Raw genomic sequence first — 25,671 nt, 5'->3', positions numbered from 1 at the left:
AAGAAACCTCTAAACCAGCTGATCTAGATGATGAAGTAAGCTTGGCGGTGTTTATTTATGACATTGTGTTTTTTGTATTGGGATATTTGTTATAGGCATGGGTGGTCAAAAATTTCAATATGATGAAAGTGGTGGAACATTTTTTTACTTTCTTTTATCCTTTTTAGCGTTATTACTTATTCCTGGTACATATTATTGGTGGCCACGTAAACAAAAAGTTGGTAAGTTATGTTTTGTAGCTGAGTATAATTAGTATACTTAGCGATTGTTTTTCTATGTTAACATTACGGAAAATTATTTTAAATAAATTGGTCGTTGTGACATTATAGATTTTTGGTTAACCTTTAAAGTTAGAAGTATTTTATTGTGTTATTTACTAATTACGGAGTATACTACTTTGCAGTTAACCTATTTCTCAGCATGTTTCATTCCGTCCATCTTTTTGCAAACAATCATTTTGAATTTGCTTGAACAGCGGCTTTATTATTTTTTATTAGTAGCTCACTTTTTCATACTTCCATGTATTTTTTATCTCTAGTTGAAATTTAGATACTTTGCTTTTACTATAGCATTGAACTTTGCTTTTTTTGAAAAATAATTATAGACACCTAATTTTAATGAGCTGTTGCAAATGATGTACAACTATTATAACTGGACATTTTAAAGAACGTTTCACGTTGGTCATCGTAATTGCTAATTAGCATATTGGAATAGACGGCAGGCAATGAACTTCAGTTGGTTGTTTTAAAAAGTTTAGTTAATGACATGAAGTTATTCTATGATCTACTTGTGATAATGAGAATGTAGCACAAAATTAAGACTTGTATAACAGTACTGATTCATCACAGTTAGCCTATGCACTCGTTTTATTGAGTGGACTGCAGTCTACATTTACCAAACCCACCGGGTTGGTCTAGTGGTTAACGCGCCTTCCCAAATCAGCTGATTTGGAAGTCGAGAGTTATAGCGTTCAAGTCCTAGTAAAGCCAGTTATTTTTACATGGATTTGAATACTAGATCGTGGATACCGGTGTTCTTTGGTGATTGGGTTTCAATTAACCACACATCTCAGGAATGGTTGAACTGAGAATGTACAAGACTACACTTCATCTACACTCATACATATCATTCTCATTCATCCTCTGAAGAATTATCTAAACGGTAGTTACCAGAGGCTAAACAGGAAAAAGAAAGAATGGTACTTGTCTGTTATCTGACTAAGGCATACTTTTTCAGATAGACATTTTCATATTTTACTACAATAATTGTACTGATGCTATTATAGTTATTTTCATATATCACAGTTTGTGTTGCTTGATTCATTCCCCTTTAATAGTCAACTGGAAAGTAATGTGTCATAATTCTAAGTATTATCTATTACTATTAAAGAAGTATAGTATTTTAATACACATTCTGTTTTTGTATTCTGTGTTTTGAAACTTATTTTTCTATATCTGTTCTAAATTAGAGATTCTCTTTTAAAATAAAATAAAAAACCATTTCGTACATACGATTTTCTGGTTGTAAATTGTATTATGTTATACAAGCTGTTTAACAGTATCACATTTCAGTATATTTTTCACTTGTCAGATTCATGTTATTCCCGTATTGCAATATTCTTTTTTTCCTAATATTCCCTTCGATACTTTTCATTCTTTCTTTTTCAAAAAATCTCTTATTTTTTAACTTTATTTATGGTGTTTCAAATTCTAAGTTCTTGATACCATTATTCAACCAAAAAAATTTGTTTTTTCCTAATGTGTATGTTGCAATCTGTTTCAACTAGTGAACAATAAGCAAACCCCCCTCGCCCCCCCCATGATCCAATGAGATGAGGATGTTATGTATGACATTTAAATGAGGTGTAGTATTGTAGACCATTCCTGAGACTTGCGGTTAATTGAACCCCAACTACCAAAGTACATTGGTATCTATCTACTTTCTAGTATTTCTTTTACTAGGATTTGAACCTCAGATCCTTCGACTTCAAAAATCAGCTGTTAAACAACTAATTTGCGATGATGAGTTAAACACCAGACCAGCTCGGTGTACCTTGCCTAAAAAATAAGATAGGCTCAAACTATTTTATTTTTTAAAGACATTGCACCTTACCCAATTACTTAACATAACAAGGTGTTTAGTATTACTGCATAATATAATTTTGACATGTACATAACATATTTTTTAACATGTACGTAACCACTTTCAAAATTTTTGAAAAAATGAAGTTACAATAATAATTTGGAGACTGAGACTATACTCTTTATGTTATATTTATGCTTCATTTTAGACCATTAAAAAATATTTAACCTCTAATGCTTTTTAAGGTAAAATTTAGAGGAGAGAAATCTGTGTAGAATCTTATTAATTGATCAACTAGGTTGGTAGTTGATATCTTATGACAAATAGATTTAATTAATTTGGTGATAGATGGATGTGTAGAAAATAAAACTTTGGAGGAAGACAAAGATTGAAATTAAAAAAAGTTATTTTATTGATAATTTTTTATAAAAAAAATCATAGTATGAATTAATCTGTTACTCTTATAATCTGCAATTCTGAAGTTATTTCTTATTATAGATGAGTATTTTTATACAACTCTATTAGGGGTCAATCCATTTGAAGTATCCAAAAAATCATAAACTGTTTGCTTGACCAATTAAAAAAAAAAGTTGAAACTTACCCACGTGTTTCCTACATGTTTCAGGACCTTAAAACTATTTTTCTTGAATTTTTTATTTAAGCAGTTTACCCATGGCGACCATTTTTGTTATGGTGCACACACTTATTTTTATGATTGTAAGAGTTTATGGAAAAAATCATAACTAATTGGTCCTGGAAGGATGAAACAAAAAGGAATTTATTAATATTTTCTCAAGGTAAAAGATTGGTCCAGTGGTTTATTTACCTATCTTCTATAAGAAAATTACCAATAAAGTTGAACATGAAAAATGGTGAAAATTTCACTTTTGGTAATTTTTTCAAGAGGCAAGACATAGTTGAATTATTTTTTTATATGTAGATATATGCTAATATTTTTACTATAAATAATATTGATGGTGATATACTTACCCCTAAATGTTGGAATTTTTTTAACTAATCTTTTTTAAAAAAATTCAAATTTTGGCTTCAAATAACTCTGATGGGGCTGGTGATAAAAATCTCAAATTCGCACAACTATTTTCACAAACTCACTATTGCAATCAACATCATACTATGTAGTCTTATAAAAATGAAGTTTGGACAAGTTTTAGTAACAAATATGTCAAGATGGTTTAAATAAATAAAATTTTAGATTTTTATGTTTATAACTTTCTTTTAAAGATAAACATACTTTCAAATCATAACAAATTTTGTAGCATATCATTGTATTGCAGTATGATGAGGATAAATATTATGAAAACGCTTGAGAAAAAAATGCTGAACATTCTGGTGAAGAAAAAATGGGCAGATTCTTGCGTATGTTTAAATACCATGTACAAAATTTATATATAGAACCCACCATTCTTTGTATAATTGTGAATATATTACTTTTGACTCCTGTATTTTTGGTAATCCAAAAATAAACCATGCAGTTTGTTACAAGAACTATTAAAACAACATCTGCTAGGTAATTACAGGTAACCCTAATTAAGATCAGAGATTAAGAAAATAGGATTTTCTGTATGATAGTTACTGGTGTAAGTACCTATGACATGCTTTCTGTCTAAAAGCAGAAGATTTTGTCAAAAATATGGATGCAGTGAGAAAATTACAGACCATTCGCTGTTAAATCTCTTGTTACCTCTTCCTTTACCTCTTGTTTACCCTTTGACATTAACTAGTAACAATGGTGTGTTTTACATGAAAGTATTTAGAACTTAGTAAATAAGGATGTGCTTAAAACCTTAGTCTTATGTATAATAAAAATCATTTATATTAAACTGAGTTTTCGGTAAGGTCTGCTTTCTGTTTTTACAAATCTCTAGGAAAATAAATTTACATTTTGGTGGGGAATTAGAGGAAATAAATCTAAAATAGTTTTCAATCAAAAAGGGTTGTATTTTTTCATTGTGTTCCTGCCATAAAAGCTATTACATTGCTTTCAATGTTGAGTACTGTTTACCTTTCTTAGATTCATTCTTTTATTATATATTTATAAGTTTTGATTATGGAGTTACTCCAAAACGCATCGACATATAAAAGAATGAAGCTAAGAAAGATAAAGAGTACCCAACATAGAAATCACAGATAATGTTCTTAGCAGAAAATTTAATAATAATAATTATCTAAATAACAATTATTACATTGCTCTAGGATCAGTTAATGCCTTGCAAATGATATTCCATCTCCTTCATAATTTGTAAACGGAATAAAATTGATTATTCAGCGGTATCATTGCATGTAGAAATTCATAGAAAGGAGCAGATACTCTAGTAAAAATTATTTTACCATTTGATCATGTATATTAATAATAAATTTTAAAAGAAAATGATGAACATTTGATGATATTAGACTTTGCATTAACCAAGAGTTTGATGTACATTTGTTTCCTTCTTGATTGAACATCAAAGAAGGAGATGGTGACGGTAGAATTCAGAAAAAAAAAAATATACTATCTTACAAAAAATTTACATAAAATTAGTATCAGTTCCTCGCCATTGTTATCTGCTGTGTAGTTACTAAACAAGAAAATATTGTTATATATTGTAATGACTATGTGTCATACGTCTAACAGTTAAATAAATAATAAATACAAACACAATATAATTAAAGCAACTGCTATTGATGGGCTATTTGAAAAACAGAAATGTAAATATACAAAAAAAAATTTAATAATTTAAAAGTATAAATAGTTTATTTTTGTTAAGCTACCATTAATTTTTTTATTCCTACTAAACAACAGAATGTAGGCTATTGTTGAGCCGTGTTAAAATGTATAACTTTATAAGGCCATGGCCTATACAGTTTTTGTTTTAATAATTCATTTTTTTTATTCCAACTGTTTATTTGCTTTCTTAGCTGCACTTTTTTATTACCTATGGAATGGTTTCTCTAGTCCACAGTGTCTGTTGTTAATACATGAGAGTAAGACAGAATTATAGTTACCCAAAAATTTGACAGTTTAAAATAAATATAATCTTCAGCAAAAATTAGTTTGAAGTAAAATCGTAAACATCTAGGTGTTTGAATAAATTTAAATGATCCCCACCCATCACTTTGCTCATATAAGCGCAGATCATTTTATTTATCCATAGTATTGATATAAGAGTAGCTGGTCATATTCAGTTCCAAACATTAATAAATTATATTCACAGACCAAGAATTTTTGTTTACAGAATGATATACTGTAGAATCCAATTCATAATGATATCAGTTCAGATTCATTTCTTTTCTTTGTCCTCTTGCTTATTGTAAACATCACCTGTCATCTTCCTTTTTCTTCTTATTTGTTAATAAACCAGCTGATTTTAATTATTGTTTGAATTAATTATACGAATTTACTTTCCTTTAAGATGTATTAGTAATGACATCACTAAATTATTATTGTTCTAACTAGATATATTTAATTTATATTTAAAATGGGAATAAATGTAAACTTAACTAAAAGCATAGCTGGTCTCTGTGGCACGAGTGGTAGTGTCTCGGCCTTTCATCTGGAAGTCCTGGGTTTGAATCCCGGTTAGGCATGGCATTTGCACACACACTTCAAATCATTTATCTCAGTCTCTGAAGCAATGCCTAATGGTGGACCTGGAGGTTAAACACACAAAAAACTAAAAACAAATTATTATAACTCATTGCATTGTTTAATTAATGAAGTGTAAATTTTGAAAGTAAGTAATGTAAAGTAATTATTAACAATTGGTTATCTGGCATTACTTAATGTGTACAGTTTACACAAGTAATAAATTGTTCTGCAGCTGAAATTGTTGTACAATATCTGAAGGACAGAACTGGGAAAACAGTTAAAACTTTATTATTATGAATAGGTCTTGACTTTTGTTATAAGATATCAGTCATTTGATAATGATTATTTCAGTCGTGTAATGTTTTGACAATGCTGCAAGTAACTGTCTCAATGTCTTTTTTACTTGTAATTTGTGACTATAAGAAAAAAGTGTGCCTCACATGTAAATTTATTTTATTTTTTATTACAAACTTCGCTTTTCTTTGTGTGGATGCAATTAATGAAGAATTGTTACAGAGCATGCTTTTTGTATTAAAGTTTTGTTTTTTTACTAATCTCTTCATTAGTCTGTTTTAATAGCTTCTTTAATTCGGTTATTGTAATTCGTTTTATGCAACTAAAAAATTGTCAATTTTTAAACTTTAAACATTAAAGGGTAAATTTTTTAATTTGAAGTTTAAGTATTATATTTTATCTTTATTTAGATTTCCTTTGTTTGGTTTTATTTTAGTATTTATTAAGAATATTTTTTATTTGCAGATCCTGATAAAATAACTAAGGAATGCCAATGTGATGATTGTAAAAAGAAACGAATAATATTACAAACAAATGAACCTTGGAAAGGAACCAAACAGTTGTTGACGTATGTAATGTATAATTTGCTATAGTTTGTTCAGCATAAGAGCTATCCAAATTGCTTGTGCCAGCAAGTAAGTAATACTGAGAGTTGTAGATTGGGTCAATTTGGTTGTATATAAAAGTACAGTATGATTCAAGATGGTTATTATATTTTGATTTAGTACTTTTAAACTTAGTTAAATAACTAAGCATGAAATTATATTCTTTGTAAGATAATTAAGCATAACATTCAATGTAGTTTGCAGTAGTTGTGTTATATCATTGTCATTGATGAAAATCAAGTTTAATAACTTGCTTCATAATAGTGGTAAGAAATATAGTGTGGTCTTAATTTATTTCCCAATCAATTTTCCTGTTCAAAAATTTCATTTTATAACAGAAATTTATTTATTTTTTTAAATTGAATAAAATACTTTTTTGACTACTTATAATGTAATTCAATTTTATGCCTATATAAAATATAAAATAATTTCTGTATAAATCACGGACAGCCCTATTAAATGAACATAAGTTCTATATAAATCATGGACAGCCCTATTAAATGAACTGTCTGACAGCCATTTTTCTCTTTGTTCTCACCAAATTTAGGAATTTTTAGATCAAATGTTTTCCAGTAATTTGAAATTTTTTAACTGACAGCTATTAAAATCTGGAATAATAGTTTTTTAAAATTAAAACACTTAACATGAATACAACAGAACATTATTGCAATGATAGTCAAGGTAATCAAAAGAGAACAACTCTTGTATGGCTGTATAATCTGGACAAATAAGAATAGACTGGTACAGAACATGATTTTTTGTTTGGGTCCAGAACATAAGCAACAAGGAAGGCCTCGAGTAAGATAGAAACAAGAAAAATTCTAACAAGGATTTATTCTCAACAGTGGAAAAAAGGAAAATTGAGAGGAATTCAAAGGAAGATTATAAAGAGGAATGTACGTGGCAAGTAAAGGTGGCTGTAAATATTTTTTAAGAAAAAAAATACTGTTTTTTTTTTATTTTGATAATTTGAGCAAGAAAATGTGTAAATATTTACACATTATTTTGTCAGCCAGTCTTTGCATTTTAGATCAGGGTCTGGATACAATTGGCCTAGAGGACCTGGTAGAGAGGTTGACAGCAGCTTTTATAGATGTTGCAGAGTACTTCATTCCTCACAGTTCTGGTCGAGAGAGGTTGGCTCCTTGGTGGAATATGAAGTTATGTAATATGAAGAAAGCTATCTGTCATTTACGAAGGGCCTTTCAATGTGAGGGTGATCCTGAGCAGTTGCTCCAGTGCACCAATATGCACAGTTCATATTGGTGAATGCAGTGATCGGAGGATACAACTATTTTCATAAAGTCTGCAAAGAGGGACTCTTTGTGTTCCTTTGTGGACGATCAGGTAAACAAGGATCCCTGAGGAGTCGTGTATAGGGTTCTATGATGTAAATGTAGGAAGGACATTCTTCTGTCAGCTCTCTCGACGTGGCAGGGCGTTTTTCGGATATCCAGAATTTTATGCAGACTACTTGACTATCTTCTCCCTGGTGATAGTGAAGTTGGAAAGACCACATACCATCTTCGGATATGGCGTGAGGTTGCTTTGTTTCACGGGGATGCATTATCTGTGGTGATTGCTGAGGTCGAGGTTCGTAGAGGTAAGGCTATCAGTCCATCAAAGCCAGGCGGCTTTGATGGACTGATAGCTGAGCTCCTTATCCGCTCAGTTGGAGTTAATGTGAGAATTATCACATGTATTTAATAAATTATTGTTTGGCGGGTTCTTCCCAGTGTGGTGGAAGAAAGGGGTTGTAAAATTGTTTAACGTTCAACTGGTGAGTTGATGTCAAAATGACTGTGTACCTCTGGTTGCTACATGATTACCCCCACTTTTGATTACATAATGAAATGTGCTTTGCAGTAGCTGGTTCTTTTTTAGTTATAGTTAATTCCCATGCAGTCAAAGTTTTTATAGTGTTTGTTTTTCCCAATTGAGTATCCGATGTTATTGATGTGTGCTCACCATTTATGAAAGTACAATTTCCTTTCATAAAATAATCAAATAATGCGGATTTTTGCTTAGGTATAAATTTTTTTGCATCTAGTTGTTTCAGTTTTATTAGCAAATCATATTAATTTTTTCCAGTGTAAAAATGAATGTTAGTAATCAGAATTTCAAGAAACAATTTTTCATTCGCTAAGTGTAATGATGGGAAAGCGAGATTTCAGATATTGATAACCAATTGCAGGTTAAAATAGGGTAGAAGGTACAAATGGTAATTAAGAATGGGCTACAGATGGAAATCGAGAGGTGGTTGCTGTAGAAAATGAGGAACAGGCTATTGATCGGAATGACTGTATTGTCACTGAACATAATACAAATTCTGAGGTTGAAGCTTCAGGAGGTGGTGAAAATGAAGGGATTGATAAACATGGGGAAGTAGATGAAAATGTTTATCAGAGTAAATCCAATTTTAGGTGGTCTAAAGTAGAAAACTGAGAAGAAATGTCCGAGATATGGCACATAATATATTTCGAATTGGTAACAGGCATAATATTCAAAATGAAAGTGAAATTGGAGTATGGAATAAACTATTTTCTGACAATATTTTACATAATATCAAGTGGACAAACAAAAAACTGCTTTCTTTGAAAATAAGATACAAAAACCCAAATATTATTTAATTGAATGACGTTGATATTTGTGAATTGGAAGCAGTTATAGGAATACTGCTTATTATAGCAATATTCAAATGTAACCGCAAAACATCAACTCAATTTTTTCTGCCACTGGAACAGGTCGACAAATCTTTTGATTGGTCGATGTCAAAAAATCGATTTTAAGTGTTACTTACTTTTCTAAGATTTGACAGTTCTGAAACAAGAACTCAGAGGAAAACCACTGACAAAGCAGCTTTGTTTACAGAAATTTTGATGTTTTTATTGCTAACTGTTATTGAATTTACTCCATCAGTTCAAATGCTTGCGTTTATTTGGGACTAACATTTGTTAGTCCCAAATAAAAACATAACTGAAGACAATTGGTTTTCATCAATTGACTTAGTCAAAAAACTGGGAGGTAAAGGGCTAACATGTGGTGGTGTCCTAAATAAAAGAAAACGAAAAATTGCAGCTGAATTTAACCCTGACAAAAAACTAAAAATTGGGGAAAGTTTATATGGCTTTACTAAACAAATGACCGTGATTTCTTGTGTACCAAAACGTAACGGAGCAGTAACACTTATTAGTTCTGTGCATCATAATAAAGGTGATGACCATAAAAATAATAAGCCTGAGATTATATGCTACTATAATCCACAAAAAGTAGTATTGATGGTTTAGACAAGATGTGTAATAATTACGCTTGTATCCAGCATACAAAGAGTTGGCCGATGAGTTTGTTCTACAGATTAATTGATATTTGTGCAGTGAATTCCTATATCACTTAACCAATCGCAAGTCATATACGAATTTCATTAAAAAGGATTTTTAAATTGCAAGAAGAACCTGCGGTACTTCCAACAACTTCCAGAAGGCTCAAGACCAAAAGACGTGCAGTATCTACTGTGCAAAAAAGAAGAAATGGACATCATATTTGTGCTATCAATCTAAAAACCACACTTGTTTAGACTGTCTGAAAAAGATTTGCTAACTGCTATGAAGACTAAACTATAACTTTTTTTTTATTTTATTACTTATTATTTTTATCATTATCGTATTATAGTCACCTGTATTTTTATATAATATTAATAAAATATGACATGATTTCATATCATAATAAAATGAAAAAAAGCAAAAGTAATACCAACAACTCGAAATTATGATTTCCAAATTCTTTATTTCTTTTTTTTTTAATATTGATTTTCCTTCTCTGGGATTCCAAGACCAGATTCCTTGGATTCACAGCCATGTGAGTCTTTTTGTCGGCAATTCCTTTGAAAATGGAGAACGAGGAGGATAGGTGCTGTGATGTTTCTTGACATCTGTAATGCTTTTAATGAAATGCAGAGGTAAGTAATCTTTAGTGAGCACCGAAACAGGAAAATTCCAGTATATATAAGAAGAACAATCCAAGAATATTTTAATAAAAGATATGTGACTGGGACATCGGAAGATGGTGATATAAGGTTTCCGGTAGAAAGAGGTGTTCCTCAGGGATCAGTTCTAGAGCCAACAATGTGCAATGTTGCATTTGATGGCATATTGAGAGAGGATTATCTGGAGCGGGTCACGCCAGTTCACGGATGATCTAGCTTTGGTGTTAGTGGCCAGGACAGAAGAGGAGCTGATAGCTATGGGAAAGAAGGCAATACATTTGTTGAGGAGGTGGCTTACTGCAAACGGGTTGAGGCTTACAGAAGAAAAAATAAAAGTGGTAGTCATGATTGGGCGTCGGCATCGGAGGTTGAAGCCACTTAGGTTCTGGGTGGGCGAAACGTTTATCCTAGTCCAGCAGCGAGATATCTGGGGATTTGGATGGACAGACATAGATCCAAATAGAAGCAGCAAGAAAGGGAGACAGGGTGGTTCAAGTGCTGGCAAGACTGATGAGCAGTAGGGGTGGACCCAGGATGGCTAAGAAGAGGCTACTGCCTAATGTATACTCGTCAGTAGTGCTCTGTGGGGTATCAGTCCGGGTGAAAGCCAACAGCGGAGGATCAGTCTGAGAGTGATTTCCAGGTATCGGACAATAGGAGCAGAGGTGCCTTCGATAATAGCAGGAATACCTCCTATTGACTTACAGGTAAAAATGAGATGCTCATTAGCAATGAGGGGGGGGGTTAAAAAGGAAGCAGCTGTTGAACAAATGTACAGTGCCTGGAGTGAAAGATGGAATATGGCAACAACAGGGAGGTGGACCAATGAACTCATTAGGGACATAAGAAGCTGGGTAGAGAGGAGTCATGGTGACATCATCTATGAACTCATCCATTTCCTCTTTGGATATGAGTGCTTCCAGGACTACCTATATTGGATAATAGGAGTAATGCTAGAACCTGCTACTACAGTGGGGAGCAGAATATTGCTGATCATATAGTATTTTGTACCTTAAGGTGGTGGGACTCGAGGGCTGATATAATGGATCATGGTCAAGTAAATTCGGACAATGTGATACGTATGATGTTAAAAAGACAGGGAAGCTTGGACAAGAATAACAACAGTGGTGACTGTTATAATAAAAGCTAACACAGTTGAAAGAAGTAGGCAAGCTAGGAGAAGGTAGCATACCTGAGGCAGAGGAACTAATGCCGGATAGCTAGCAGTGGGTGGTCAGCCTCGGGTGGTAGGGGCTCTTTGAAGTCATTGTTCTTCAATGGTCCCTCGGGGGCACTGCTTAGGCTATCCTAATTCGGCCATAAGAGTGCCCAGGTGATTGCGTAGGGGGCTGTGTGCCGACTGTATGGATTAGGTCCAGCCCCTATGTGACTAGGGGGAGAGGTTTTTTAGTAGGTGAGAGGCCCACACTGCTGTCAGAGCGGGCCTGGCAGCCACTGGTAGAGATTTTCCTCCTCATATGGGGGGGGAAAAAAATTCCTTTGAAATTTTTGAAATTACAGACAATTGTGTAACAATGGAAAATGATGTAAATCAGAATGATTTCACCTGCCAATAACCTAGTAATCACATTTTTTAGGAGAAACCACCTTTATAAACCTTCTCAGAATATATATAAAGGTACTAGCCCTTAGAATAGAAACCTATTCAGGTAGGATCTCATCTAACAGGTTAATTATTTTGAACTATGAAGTATTCTTTCAGATTAATTATATTGTACTTTAATAAATGCTGTATAAATTGTATTCCAGGCTTTATCTTAGTTGTATTGTAAATTTGTTTACTTAGGGCTGTAAATCAGTTCTGATTTACAGCCAACCACCCAACTTTTATATAATCTTTTACTTCCTTGTTAGAATTTGGCTTTGGATCCCACGTTATTGTACATTTATATAAATTCATAACCTTTGTTATTGCTTATCTTTGTGTATGGTGAACATTCAATAACTACCCTTTGTTTCGACCAGTACATATATTGGTTGAATTACAGTTTCTGTGAATCGTGTGAAAGTTGCTCCAAACATTTTTTGTAATCTAACATTATGTAGTTTAGTCAAATCCCTCAATCTCTCAAGTTCTTTTTTGTCTTTACTGTATTAAAAAGTAATTTAAAGTATTAAAGGTGGTTTTAAAAGCTTTATTCACTTAACAATAACTAAAATTAAAAATTTTCTTAAAAATTACATAAAAATTAGCAAAAGATGAGGGGTGTCAAAATGATGGTCACCTCACTGTATGTGTATGAAATGTCACCTCACCAACTGAAGGTTAGGAGGGCTACAAGGATCTGACTATTAGTTCATTGTATCGGCCCCTGACCTTGCTACTGGTTATCGGCAAGGTTTCTGAGAACGTGCTGTATCTTCGTATGAATGAGAGTTTGGCCTTCCATTGCAGATTTCACAGGTAACCAGTGCAGGTTTCGCCCCGGAAAAGGCACCAAGGATGCCATGCGTCGTGTGATGTTTATTACCTCTTTTTGAGATAAATGGATATATTTTTGTATCTTGTCAAAAAATTTGTTTTTCTTTTCACCTCACATATATTTCTAAAAAACTTACTTCTTATATAAAAGGATGCTGAAAAAATATTAAAGAATGTAAATGAAGAATGCAGAAGATATGAAGTGTTAAATAGATGCAAATTTTTTGTCATGTAAACATTAATGTCACTTTTTGATGTTAACTGTGTCTTCCATTATGTGGAACGTGAATTGTCTGTAACAGATTCCTGGCCATCTGAAAATGCTTTAAACCACCTGAAAACTTGGGCTTGTGACAGAGCGTCATCTCCATACAACCTTTTCAATCCTGAAAAAGTTTCATTAGTATTCTCACACAGTTTAACAAAAAACTTGATTGCATAACGTTGCTCATAATTAGTATCACTCATTTTTGTAACGCACAACAAAGACTCATTTCACAAAAAGTTTGTTTGTTTACGTCTCACGTGGCAACAATAGACTAAAAATATTAATACCTAATATAAATCAGCTGTTCATATAAATATATATTTACTAGTAACTAAAGTGTTGCCAGTTTGGCTGTCAAAAAAAAAAACTACTTTCATTACTTTATTTACAGACCTCATATTTTCATTTATTTTTTTAAAATTTCAAATGACCAGGTACTTTTTAAATTAATTTACGTTACAGTATATTTCTAATTATCTAATGTACTCCATATTTTTCTAACAAAAAAAAAAGTTGTTCAGTATTATCAAAATTGTAAGCAAACATGTTTAATGTTAGCTAAAAATAATCTGATTAATGTAATTATAAAATTATTGGAAAATCTCATAGTAATTGCATATATAAATATGATAATATTAATTAAATAATGACAGATATTGTTTTAATAATAAAATAATATGATTTTCTTTGAGAACCAAAATTTGTTAACCTAGTGTACAATTAAAGTGCTATAAAAGATTAAATAAAAGATTAATATCTTTTATAAAAGATATTAATTAGTGTGCAATTAAAGTCCTTCTCTAAAGACAAAGCTCTATAACATCTTGGACATGCAGTAATCCTATGCATGACTTTGACACCAAATGTTCAATCGCATTTTAATTTTCAAATGTTACTCCATTCACAATGTAAGCAGTTATTTTTAATAATAATAATAATAATAAAAGCAAGTAAAGTAGCCATTCCTAAATAAAAGAGTTATTGTTGATAAAAGAGTAGCTGGTAACTGTGATAAAATTATTGATAAAAAATGAAGTGAGAACAATAAGAAAAGGTTAGTAGGGAGCTAATTTTAAAATCTTTCTTTAATGTTTTATAGATAAAAAGTTAATGTTAAAACAATTCAATAAAATCACTTTTCTTTAGTTTTCCTTCATTTTTTGAATCCTTGAAGATAAGTTTTAATAATTAAAGTTAAAAAAAGGTCAATAAAATTTACTTATCTTAAAATTTCCTTCATTATTATTTTTATCTTCAAAAATTAGTCCCAGTGATAAAATGAAATTCCATAGTTTAATAGGAAACTGATTGAGGAATAAATGAAACAATAATGAAAGAATTTAATGTTCAAACTCAATGGAAAGGACGTCTACATAACTCAATGGATGTCTACATAATGTATTACAGTAGCTTATTTACAACAGGATAGCTCTTATGCTTAACTCTGGATATATATTGTATTATAATATTAGTTAAAATTTAGAGATTTATCTCTCTGTAAAGAGTTTCTCTGGGTTATTATTAAGTATAACATATTGAATGTGTGAATTTTTTATATGCTTTTATTTAACTTGCTCTGTGCACTGTCACATGGGATGATCAGAATTTGGTCAGCAATATTTAACTTACTTCCAGTAAGTTAAATATTATATAGATAGAAGGCTAACATTTTGCACACATGCTTGTTGTCGATGACAGTGCATTGTGATAACAAAAAATTCCATTAAAAAAATCATAGAAAATTTGTTGTTTGCAAATAATGGAAATTCAAACAACCGTGCATACTTACAAAAGACTTCAATGCAGAGTGCCAGTCTGCTGTGCTTTCTGCTACGCAAGAGAATGTATAGTCTCTAATATGAAGATGGGTTATATATGGACAACTGTCAACTAGTATCAGTGAATATAGCTCAGATTTTTGCACAAGAGTTGGTTATTCATTTTACTGTATCATTATGTTTCAGAAGAAATACATCTACAATTGTGTAGAGTTATGTAATCATTTATACAGTGTGTTTAAAGTTGATAACTTAACTCATTTCCCTGAGATTGTGTCAAAGAAGTTTCATAATAATACACCAGCTAATTGTGACAGTAATTTTTTTTAATTTAATTGAGACTAAAAAGTATAAAATAAAAAAAAATTAAATACACTTTTATTAAATTAATGAAAAATTTACAAAACAGTACCAAAATTTCATTATTTGGACATTATTGAATTAAAGTATAGATTGTTTGGAAAAATTTTCCAATTCAAATATATTTAAAGATACACTAAAAAAAAAAATAAAAATTCAGGGGACATTCGGTAATTAAAGAGACAAATTGATGTAAAAAAAAAACTGTGTACTTATAAAAAATGAGACTTTTACTACTTCTAAACATAATCCCCACCAATATTAATAAACTTGTCCCAATGATGAACTAGTTTTTTTATACCTGATGCAAAGAAGTCTGTCTTGTTGTTTAACCACTTTCCCACAAATTCATTGACTTCCTCGTTGTTGCTGAACTTTTTTTCATGTAATGCCTCCTTGAATGGACCAAACAAATGAAAATTTGAGGGAGCCAAATCTGTACTGTAGGGAGGATATGGTAGTATCTCCCAACCCATTTTTCCAAAGGTTTCTTGGATCAGAGTGGCAGTGTGAGAGTGAGCATTGTCGTGTAGCAATGTCCTGGCTTTTCTTTGAGATCCGCGATGTTTTTCTCTCATTGCTGGCTTTACTTTTTTCATCAGCATGTAGAGCATCAGCGTCTGTTTGATGTAGAGTATCTGCATGTATGAGTAGTAGACACTGTTTATTGTACGCTGGTTTTCCAAATAATCACAAAACCCAAAAGATGGTCAACATGACTTTTCTTGCTGTTGCTTGCATTCTGAATTTCATTCGAACAGGTGAGCTGGTATGCTTCCATTCCATGCTTTGTCTTTTGAACTCTTGTTCAAAATGGTGAACCCCAAGTTTCATCACATGTTAAAATCTTGTTTAGAAAAGGGTCACCTCCCTTTTATAGCGTTCTTTCAAGTCTGTGCACACTGGGTCTTGCTTCCTTGTGTTGCATTAACTCTTTCAAGACCCACCTTGACTTGCTTTGCTGTACATGAGCTTGTTACTGATAATGTTATGAACTGTGCCAACACTTACTGCAACTGTTTTTGCTATATGTTCAACTGTAATATGTTGGTTTTCACAAATAATGTCAATGTGGGTTTCAAGCGAAGGAGTTGATATTTCAACTGGCCGGCCAGGACGTTACTCGTCAATCACTGAGGTTCGACCGTTTTTGAACTGTTCTACCCACTTATAAAAATTTCTGTTTTTCATGCAACTTTTACCGTACTGTAACTCTTTCTAGAAAAAATTTTTGCCAGTTTTTCACCTTCAGAAAGCAAAAAAACGGATCACTGAACATTGTTCAACTAATGTGGAAACTTCAAGCGGATACACCATCATTAAATGCAATACTGAGGTTACAAACAAAACAGTTTTTATCCATCAGCTGTTCTCAGCTCCTCCCAGTGATACCAACCTAAAGTCATGAAAGTACAAAACTCCTCCTACCAACTGTTTCATTTCTACATCAATTTGTCTCTAATTGTTAAATGTCCCTTGTAATTTCACTTTCATATTAAATCAAGAATAAATATTTGTAATAAACTCTTTGATTAAATTCAAATAACACTTTATATTTGATAATGATCTATCTATAAATCTGTTTTCTATTCACAGCAGTGAATGTACTTTTATGTAAGCATTTATTTATTATAACTCTCACCTACATTTAATTATAATACATATTGAATAAGTTTATTCAAAAAATCCTTTACATTTTATATCACAAATAATAAAAGCATGGGGTGCCCTTCATTGTATTACATAGAATATTATCAGTGAAATTATTATAAAATATAATGAAATGCAATAAAGGGTGTTCCATACTTTTATTATTTTTAATATAAAATGTAAAGAAATTTTGTTATTAAATTCATTCATTATGCATTATTATAATTAAATGTAGCTGAAAGAGGTAATAAATAAATGTTTGCATAAAAGTACATTCACTACCGTGAATAGAAAACAGATTTATAGATCATCATTATCAATATAAAGAGTTATTTGAATTTAATCAGAGTTTATTATAAATATTTATTCTTGATTTAATATGAAAGTGAAATTATTTTCTGCGATAGTTATTAATTTTAATTCATTATTAAGTAATGTACTTTGAAAATTATTAAATTTTAGTGACAAAGCACTATACCAAATGGATTTTTAATGTAATGGCTTATTTTAAATTCTTATAATTAAATAAACTTTCATTTGGTTTGTCATTAAAAGTTAATAATTTTTTGTCATTATCAAGTGCATTATGTATTACATTAAAATATTCATACTATATTTGACTAAGATGGTTTTATAATTTATTTACTTTTTTCATAGAACAGAAATTCTAAAAATCAAATTCTAATATGTTTACTTTTAAAATTAGACAAATTTTTTTATAACAGGTATTTATTAAGTATGTTTGTCAGGTCTATGTATATTTATTTTTAAATTAGTGCAGGAAAAGAATATGTTAGTAGGTACACACACTTCCATTTGTATTGTTTCTAAGATTTTTTATTTACAATACCTATATTGCAAGCCATGAAAAATATTAAAAATTTCATCTGTGGTTGATGTGTATCACATCTCTGCTGTCATTATACAAGTCAGCAACTTAAAACCAAACTGCTAGAGACTAAATACAGTTGCGAACTTGCAAAATTTATGAATGAAATGAAAAAATGAAAATTAAATTCTGTATTTGTATTAGCAAAACTTTTATTTTTACAAAAGATGTTCGAAGTGAGCATTGTGCAGCATTGCACTTTTGAGCTCAAGTGGTCTTCTTGAGAGTCACCTGATGCAAAATATTGTTGTCAACACTGTTGATTTCTTGTTGAATGTTTGTCTTCAGTTCATTGATAGTGTAGGAATTTTATTCATAAATGTTATCCTTATAATAACCCCAAAGGAAAAATCACAACCTTACAAACCTGGGGAATGTAGAGGCTACCAGTCTTTGCTGACTGTTCTGTAAAAGTCACATGAGTGTATGCTAGTGAATAATTAGATCTCTGACATATTGGTCTGTATTGTTGGAAGAAGCTGTACTCTTTTCATGATTTATTAACTTAGTCTAGACTTCTTTGAAAATTGTATGGTACACTTCTCTAGTGACAGTTTGATCAAAATTGTTGGCCCACTATAAGAGTACCACAAACAGCCTACCATACACTTATTTTCTCATTGTGAGGTCTCAAACATCTGGTGAGGATTTTTAGTCACTCAATACATGATGTTGTGTGAATTAAAGTGCTCAGATAGGTGAAACCATACCTCATCAGACATGAAATATAGCATTGGTTCTATCTGTCCTTGGACAGTGCTTTTGAAAAGCCAGTTGCTATAAATAAGATGTTTCGGATTGTCTGTTTTCTTAAATTGTTGCACAGTTGTTATTACAATATGGTTTCAGATTGAACTCATGAAGTATTTTACAGCAAGATTCAGTGTTTCATTGCCTTTCTGTAATAACTAATATGTAGATTTTATGTTCAACTTAGTGCTTTTGTTTTCTTTTTATTAGGACCTGAGAATAAACTGATTAAAACATTTTCATTAAACACTGATTGGTTGCTAAATTGAATTCTAACAAAACCTATATTTTGCAAAATTTTTAATGGTTTTGCTGCTTTCTGTTTAAAATGTCCAGTTCAAACTGTTAAAATAAAAACATGTATGTATTGCTATAGAAGATTTCATTGTTATTAATAACTTTTAAGTAGGTGCTCTTTGTGTCAGTTTTATGTTAGAATAATTCATGGTTTCTTGATGAGTAATAGTTAAAATGCATAATTCAGTCTGTATTGTGTTTGGCTGTCATGCTGGTTCATTGTATTGTTTTTTAATCATATGTTTATCTTACAGTGCATTGTAGATTCAGACTGATAACAATAAGGCATATTGTTTTGGGTCAATATGGTTGTGGTTGAATTGTGAAGTTGTTTGCCTTCTTATGAATGATTAGCCAAGATTTAATATTTGAAATATTATTAATATCATTTAGGAATACTCGTTCTTATGTCCAGAATTTTGTTATTTGTGACCAGACTTGGGTCATTCCCTAGTTAGGGTTAATAGAAAGCAGGAGCTCTGCTCATATCTCATATAACCATAAAAACTTAACAACTAAAAAAAAAAATTCACTTTCATTCTCTATTTTCTATATTTCCTTAATTACACTGTATTTCAAGATATTACATACCATTTTTTAGAAACTATTTTGTATATAAAATAAGAAACAAAATAAAAGCTTTTAATTAAAATTAAAAATTCTGAAAGTATTGATAAAAAAATAAAAATTTATTTTTTACTACTTAAAAGTTGCTTATACATTGATATTAAACTAACCTAATTATACTATTATTATCATCATCTTAATTTATTATTTTTATAATGAAAAAATATTGAATAATCGTACTGAAAATTTTTCTTCAACCACTCTATTTTCAGTTTTGTTGTCAATAGTTTTTACTGTATTACCGACCAGTACCTGTATTTCCTGATAAATATTATTTGTGAATTGGTTGTTGTAATATTTATTTGTTTATATTTCTGTTACAGAAAATCTATTATTATTATTGGCTGGGTTTTATTAGCTTTGCTTGCGTATAAAGTGTCACAATTTGATTATGAATACGCAAATTTTGATCCTTATGACATACTTGGAATACCTCCAGTAAGTATCTTTTATTGTATTAAACTGAATTTTAAAATATTTTTTGTATTTAAACAAGATTATATTAATCTCAATTTTGTGTTGAATTTAATTTTTTTTTTAAATTGTCTTTTTAAAATTAACATTCACAAAAAAGATCATTTTGCCTATTTAAATTAATTACTGACTTAATTAAGTACCAATTTTTATATAAAAAATAAAAATTCATCGAATGTGTATCTGTGTATTATTCAGTACAAGAATAAATTGTGCATAAAGAGGTCCCATCTGAAATCACATCCAGACTAGTCATATGACTTCTGCATTGAGGAGCTTGATGTAGCCTTGAATATGCTGAAGGTAAATAAAGCTGTTGGCTTTGATGGCATATATCTGGAGTTTCTCCGGATAAGGCCATCGGACCTAAAACTAGATTGTGGCTCATTGAATTTTTCAATGAGATTCTGAGAACTGGAAAATTATCGAAGCTTTTCAAACAGGCTAAGGTAATTGCCTTCATGAAACCAGGCAATGCTTCTCAGTACCGACCAGTATTGCTACTCAGCATGACCTAGAAGCTACTAAATAGCATTCAAGAGGCCATTGATCAAATCATCCCTGCCAAGCAGAATGGCTTAGGAAGCATTGGGGCTGCGGCAATCTGGTCTTAATATTGACAACTCTAATGGAGAATTTCAGCAAGGTCTCAAATTGGCTGCAGATTTTGTGGATCTTACAGCAGCTTATGACACTGTGAGGAGGGAGGGATCGATGTCAAAGTTCATTGAGGCCATCCCATGTCAAAGGCTGGTGTTTCTAGTGAGTAACGTGTTCTCTGACAGCGCTTTAAGGAATTCCTGAGTGGACAGACTAGCAGATGGAGGACTTTGAATAATGGCCGACCTAAGGGATCAGTTCTGGTCCCTATTCTGTTTAATCTGTATATACATGACATGCCAGACACAGACTCCATGAAAATCCAGTATGTGGGACGATCTAGCATTGGTCTTTGAGAGTAATCTTTCCAATATATCTGGGAATCATTCTGGATCGGTCCTTGACATTCAGACAACAGTGCATTGGGTTATTTTAGAAACTTGGCTCAAGAGTGAAACTACTCTTCGCAAGAATGCTGGAACCAGTTGGGGTGCGAACACCAATACTCTATGATTTGCTGCACCCGCTCTTGAGTATTCGGCTGGTGAATATTGTGAAACTATGAGGGTTATCACTGGTACTGTTAGATCTACTCCCATTCAGTGGTTGCCTGTCCTGGCTAGTATTACTCCACAAGATCTGAGGAGGAAAGCAGCTAAGGTAGACTTGTTCAAGACGATCACTTCTCATAAGAACTCTCCCTTATACAATGCCCTACAAGATCTACCAACAACTCGGCTGAGGTTACACAAACTGCCCTGGGCTGATTTAGAAAGCATCAATTCTGTTGATGTGGCCTTCAAGTGGCAACAATGCTGGAATGTCCACCCAGTGCTCACTAACAGTGATGAATGAGGAATGTCAACAGTGTTCACACCTAGTTCAAGATCCAGCAATAAAGGTTGAGGGATTCCAACTACCACACCAAACCTGGTTGAGGCTGAATCGCATTAGGAAGGGTCAAGGGAGGTATGGTTACATTTTGAAGAGGTGGGGTTTCTGCCCGTCTGCTGACTGACTGCGGAATGGAGGAGCAGACAGTAGAACATATTGTTACGGAGTGCCCACTTTGAGCATTTGACGTGATCTGGGCACTCTACACAAGTGACTCTGAGTGCTCTGGACTGGTTGTAAAATTTGGACATTTCCATCTGATATGGATACTTTCGTGTACTTGTAAAACCATATATATATATATATATAGTACAAAAATATATATGTTGTCATGAAAAATGTAGTTCTTGCAGTACACAATATAGTTTTGATCATTTGTTTGTGAATTTCTTTTGTGGTCCTTATAAGGGAAATTTTTGTGATCTCTTACATTAGTCAGGCATCATGGAGATATTGTTGGAGATTCTTGTAGACGAGTGGAGGGAATGCGGCGATTTACAATAGTCAGTCACTTTGCATAAACAGTGCAAGCGTGTAGTTGCTCTCCATAGCTTAAACTTTATGAACACAAACTTTATATACTAAACTTGTATACATTGATTTCAATAAATCTTTTTGTGTTAATTAAATCTTTATTAAACTTAAATGCTTAGTTATTTGCTTAAACTAAACTTTTTGTGTAAGTCTTATCTCACCTTGCATTATCTACAACATTTTTTGGTGATCCCGACGTGATCAAACTTTTAAACGAACTATTTAAACTTTTCTTAAAGTTGCTGTGGGAGTCATACATTTTATAAAGTGACCGGAATCATAAATGAATCATTTAAACGTTAGCTTAAACTTTCTACGGGAACATCCTATACTTTAAATGAAATTTAAACATAACTTTTTATCTATTCTTCAGATGTGTTGTACTTCATCGATATTTAACATATGGTATACCATCAGCGATCATATTTCATCGTCTACATAAGCTTATCAACAGTTACATTTGACACTTTGCTTTCCGTTGATGTATCCTTTTCCTTTAAACTAGTATTCGTTAAGTTAGATAGTTAAGGCTTTTAGATAGGCTTTTAGTTAAGTTTGTTAAATCATTTATTAAATTATATTATTATTTAGTGTAAGTTCATAAGAATCTTTGTATTTCTTTAATTTTTCATTTTGTTGCCATTTGGATAGCATTCTGAATCAGGATAACTTTCATTTTATTTTCATAACTTTGAAATATTGTGTCAGGTATATACCATAATAATGAAGTTAATAGTTTTTTTTTTTGGTAATTATAAGTTACATTATAAGTACATTTGGTAATTATAAGTTTTCCGATAGTAAATTATCTACAGAAATAGCGTATTAAATATTTTGTCTTTCTTCCATAATTTTAGTATTAGTATTATTAATATTTGAAGTTTAATTCTCTGGCCTACTTCATAATTCTGAGTATTTGCAATTTGTTTTAATTATAGTCCCTTATCATCACAGCCAGCTGCCCGACTCACTATGACTAATGTTAGTATTAATTATCTATCGTAAAATAAACAAGCCAATTATAGTAATCTAATTGCTTATTTGCATAATGTATTAGACGTTATCTTGTCTTATAATATTCGTATTCCTTCATTTACTATTGAAAGAATAATTAGTCTCATGAAAACTTTGCCTATATTATGTTTACATTTTTGTGTGAACTGTAATTTTATTCCAGTAGTCTATGTTTTATTTTTATATTAAGATAAAATTATCTTTCATATAATTTACTTCAATCAATTTTTTTGAGTTGAATTTGCACTTATTTGTTTATAATTGTTTTATGGTAGTATTAAATGTAACTTTCAAAGATTTTTATTATTGTTTGCTCATTTTGTGAGTGTATTCATGTATTCCATTAATGTTATTATTACAACATTATTATTATCATTGTTGCTATTGAATTCATTCTGTTTTGGTATCAATATACTTTATTTTAGCTTTATTGTAATTCCAAGCACTCGCTTAAGCCAACAATTAAGTAGAGTTCATATGATTAGAATAAGTGCACTATCATGGATAAACTTATTGAATTACATAGGGAATGTGGTTACATTAAAGGTAGATTCACTCGTATTAAAACATTTATAGACGCTTTCAATGTTGAAGTTAATTCTTTTGCAGATGTAAATAAGCGTTTAAAAAGATTAGAAGAGTGTTAGTCAGAATTCAATTCCGTTCAGTCCAAGGTGAGGGCAGTTACTACTGATGCTTAATATGAACCAGAAGAAGAACTTTCACATTTCGAAGAAACTTACTATGCGATCGAAACCCTGATTAATAATATCCTTTCAAAGCAGAAATCATCTTCTGCTCCCCCTTCTTTGGATCATAAGGTTCCGGACATTTCCAACAACATTAAACTTCCCACAATTCCATTACAATCATTTTCGGGTAATTACGAACAATGGATCAGTTTTTATGATGTTTTTGAGACAATGATAAACAATACAACTAAATTGACTAAAATTCAAAAAAATTATTACTTGGGCTCTTGTTTATCTGGGGAGGCATTGCAACCCATCAGAGATCAAAATATGTGCAGAAAATTATGATACTGCTAGGTCTCATCTCAACGACGTTTTAAAAATGAATGATTAATAATTACAGCTCATGTTGACGGCCTATTGAACATTAAACAAATCGAAAAATCATCTGCCATTAACTTGCGGAAGTTATACGATGCGGTTACAAATCATCTCACAGCCTTAAAAAACTTGGGGGAACCAGTCAATAATTGGGAATGCTTTTAGTATTTCTTATTTTGAGAAAGTTAGACTATGGAATGAGAGATCGTTGGGAAACTTATCATGCGAAACAAGGAAGGAGCATTGAAACCGATGACACCAGTCAAAACGTTGTGCCTTTAAAACTCTCATGCAATTTTTACTGGAACAGTGTGCAGTTCAAGAAGGTTGTGAAGAACAAGTTCAAACACCCAAGAAATCATTCTATGAAATTAAAACTAATCAACGAGCCGTTTTCAATAAAACTTGTTATTCAATAAACTTAATTAAACATAATTGTGCTGTTTGTTCTGAAGAACATCTCACATGTAGTTGTAAACAGCTCTCAAAACTTAATGCATCTCAATGCTACTCTAAAGTTAAACAACTCAATCTATGTCTGAATTGCTTAAAATCAGGCCATAAACCTATTCAGTCTAAAAGCCCTCATTCATGCAAATAGTGCAATAAACGTCATCATACAATACTTCATTTAGACAACTATAGTTCACCGCAAGAAAAGAAAGAAACACCTGCAATATCATCATCTCCATCTACTTCAGCATCTTCAAACCAAAAACCCAATTACTTGTTGCTCAAATAATAATAATAAGGAGGAAATCTTACTTGCTACTGCAATCGTGCTAATTTCTGATTCCCAAGGAACATACTATCCAAGCCATGTGCTTCTTGATAGCGGAAGTCAATCTAATTTCATTAGTCTTTACTTAGTATCAGCTCTAGGACTTTAACAGTTGAAGATCTCAACGAACATCTCGGGCATTGGTAATAGAGGAATGCCAACAAATAGTTCTGTTTCCACAACCATCAAATCCAGATTAAAAATTATTTTGAAGCAGTAGAATTTCTCATTCTACATAAAATAACTACTTACTGATTTACCTACTTCTTCATTTAAGCCCAAATTGTAAATTCCATCTGATGTCAAACTAGCAGATGAAGAATTTTTTAAATCAAGAGGTGTAGATGTTCTAGGAGCCAGTATATTCTATGACATCTTTCGTGACGGAAGAATCAAACTTGGTAGTGATTTACCTATACTACAAAATACTGTTTTTGGTTACGTGGTTAGCAGTAAAATCTCTTCTACTAATTCGTGTGATAAAACCCTTTCATTTCTTACAATCACAGATATTAATTCTGAGCTCAGCACAGAACAACTCATTTCATTGTTTTGGCAACTAGAAGAGGTATCCAACATATCAAAATCTGTTTTAAATGAAGAATGTGAAGTACATTATCTTGAAAATGTTAAACAAAGTCCTAATGGTAAACTCATTGTCAAATTGCCTTTTAATTCTGCACCTGA

At 31.6% G+C, this 25,671-nt stretch overlaps 1 protein-coding gene across 4 annotated transcripts in view; it reads left to right on the top strand.

Moving 5' to 3' along the window:
• Positions 1–25,671, top strand: part of Sec63 (translocation protein Sec63) — an 80,210-nt gene continuing 54,539 nt past the window's right edge. For all 4 annotated transcript variants that reach the window (XM_075376469.1, XM_075376467.1, XM_075376468.1 and 1 more), the window contains exons 1-3: positions 1–221; positions 6,431–6,533; positions 19,938–20,052. In XM_075376469.1, coding sequence (XP_075232584.1) covers positions 98–221; positions 6,431–6,533; positions 19,938–20,052 — 342 coding nt within the window. In that variant the 5' untranslated portion in view covers positions 1–97. The remainder of the gene's footprint in view (positions 222–6,430; positions 6,534–19,937; positions 20,053–25,671) is intronic.

Source organism: Lycorma delicatula, chromosome 10 (genome assembly GCF_047948215.1).
Source record: "Lycorma delicatula isolate Av1 chromosome 10, ASM4794821v1, whole genome shotgun sequence".
Classification (NCBI taxonomy): domain Eukaryota; kingdom Metazoa; phylum Arthropoda; class Insecta; order Hemiptera; family Fulgoridae; genus Lycorma; species Lycorma delicatula.
This window is presented reverse-complemented; position numbering and strand designations above follow the sequence as displayed.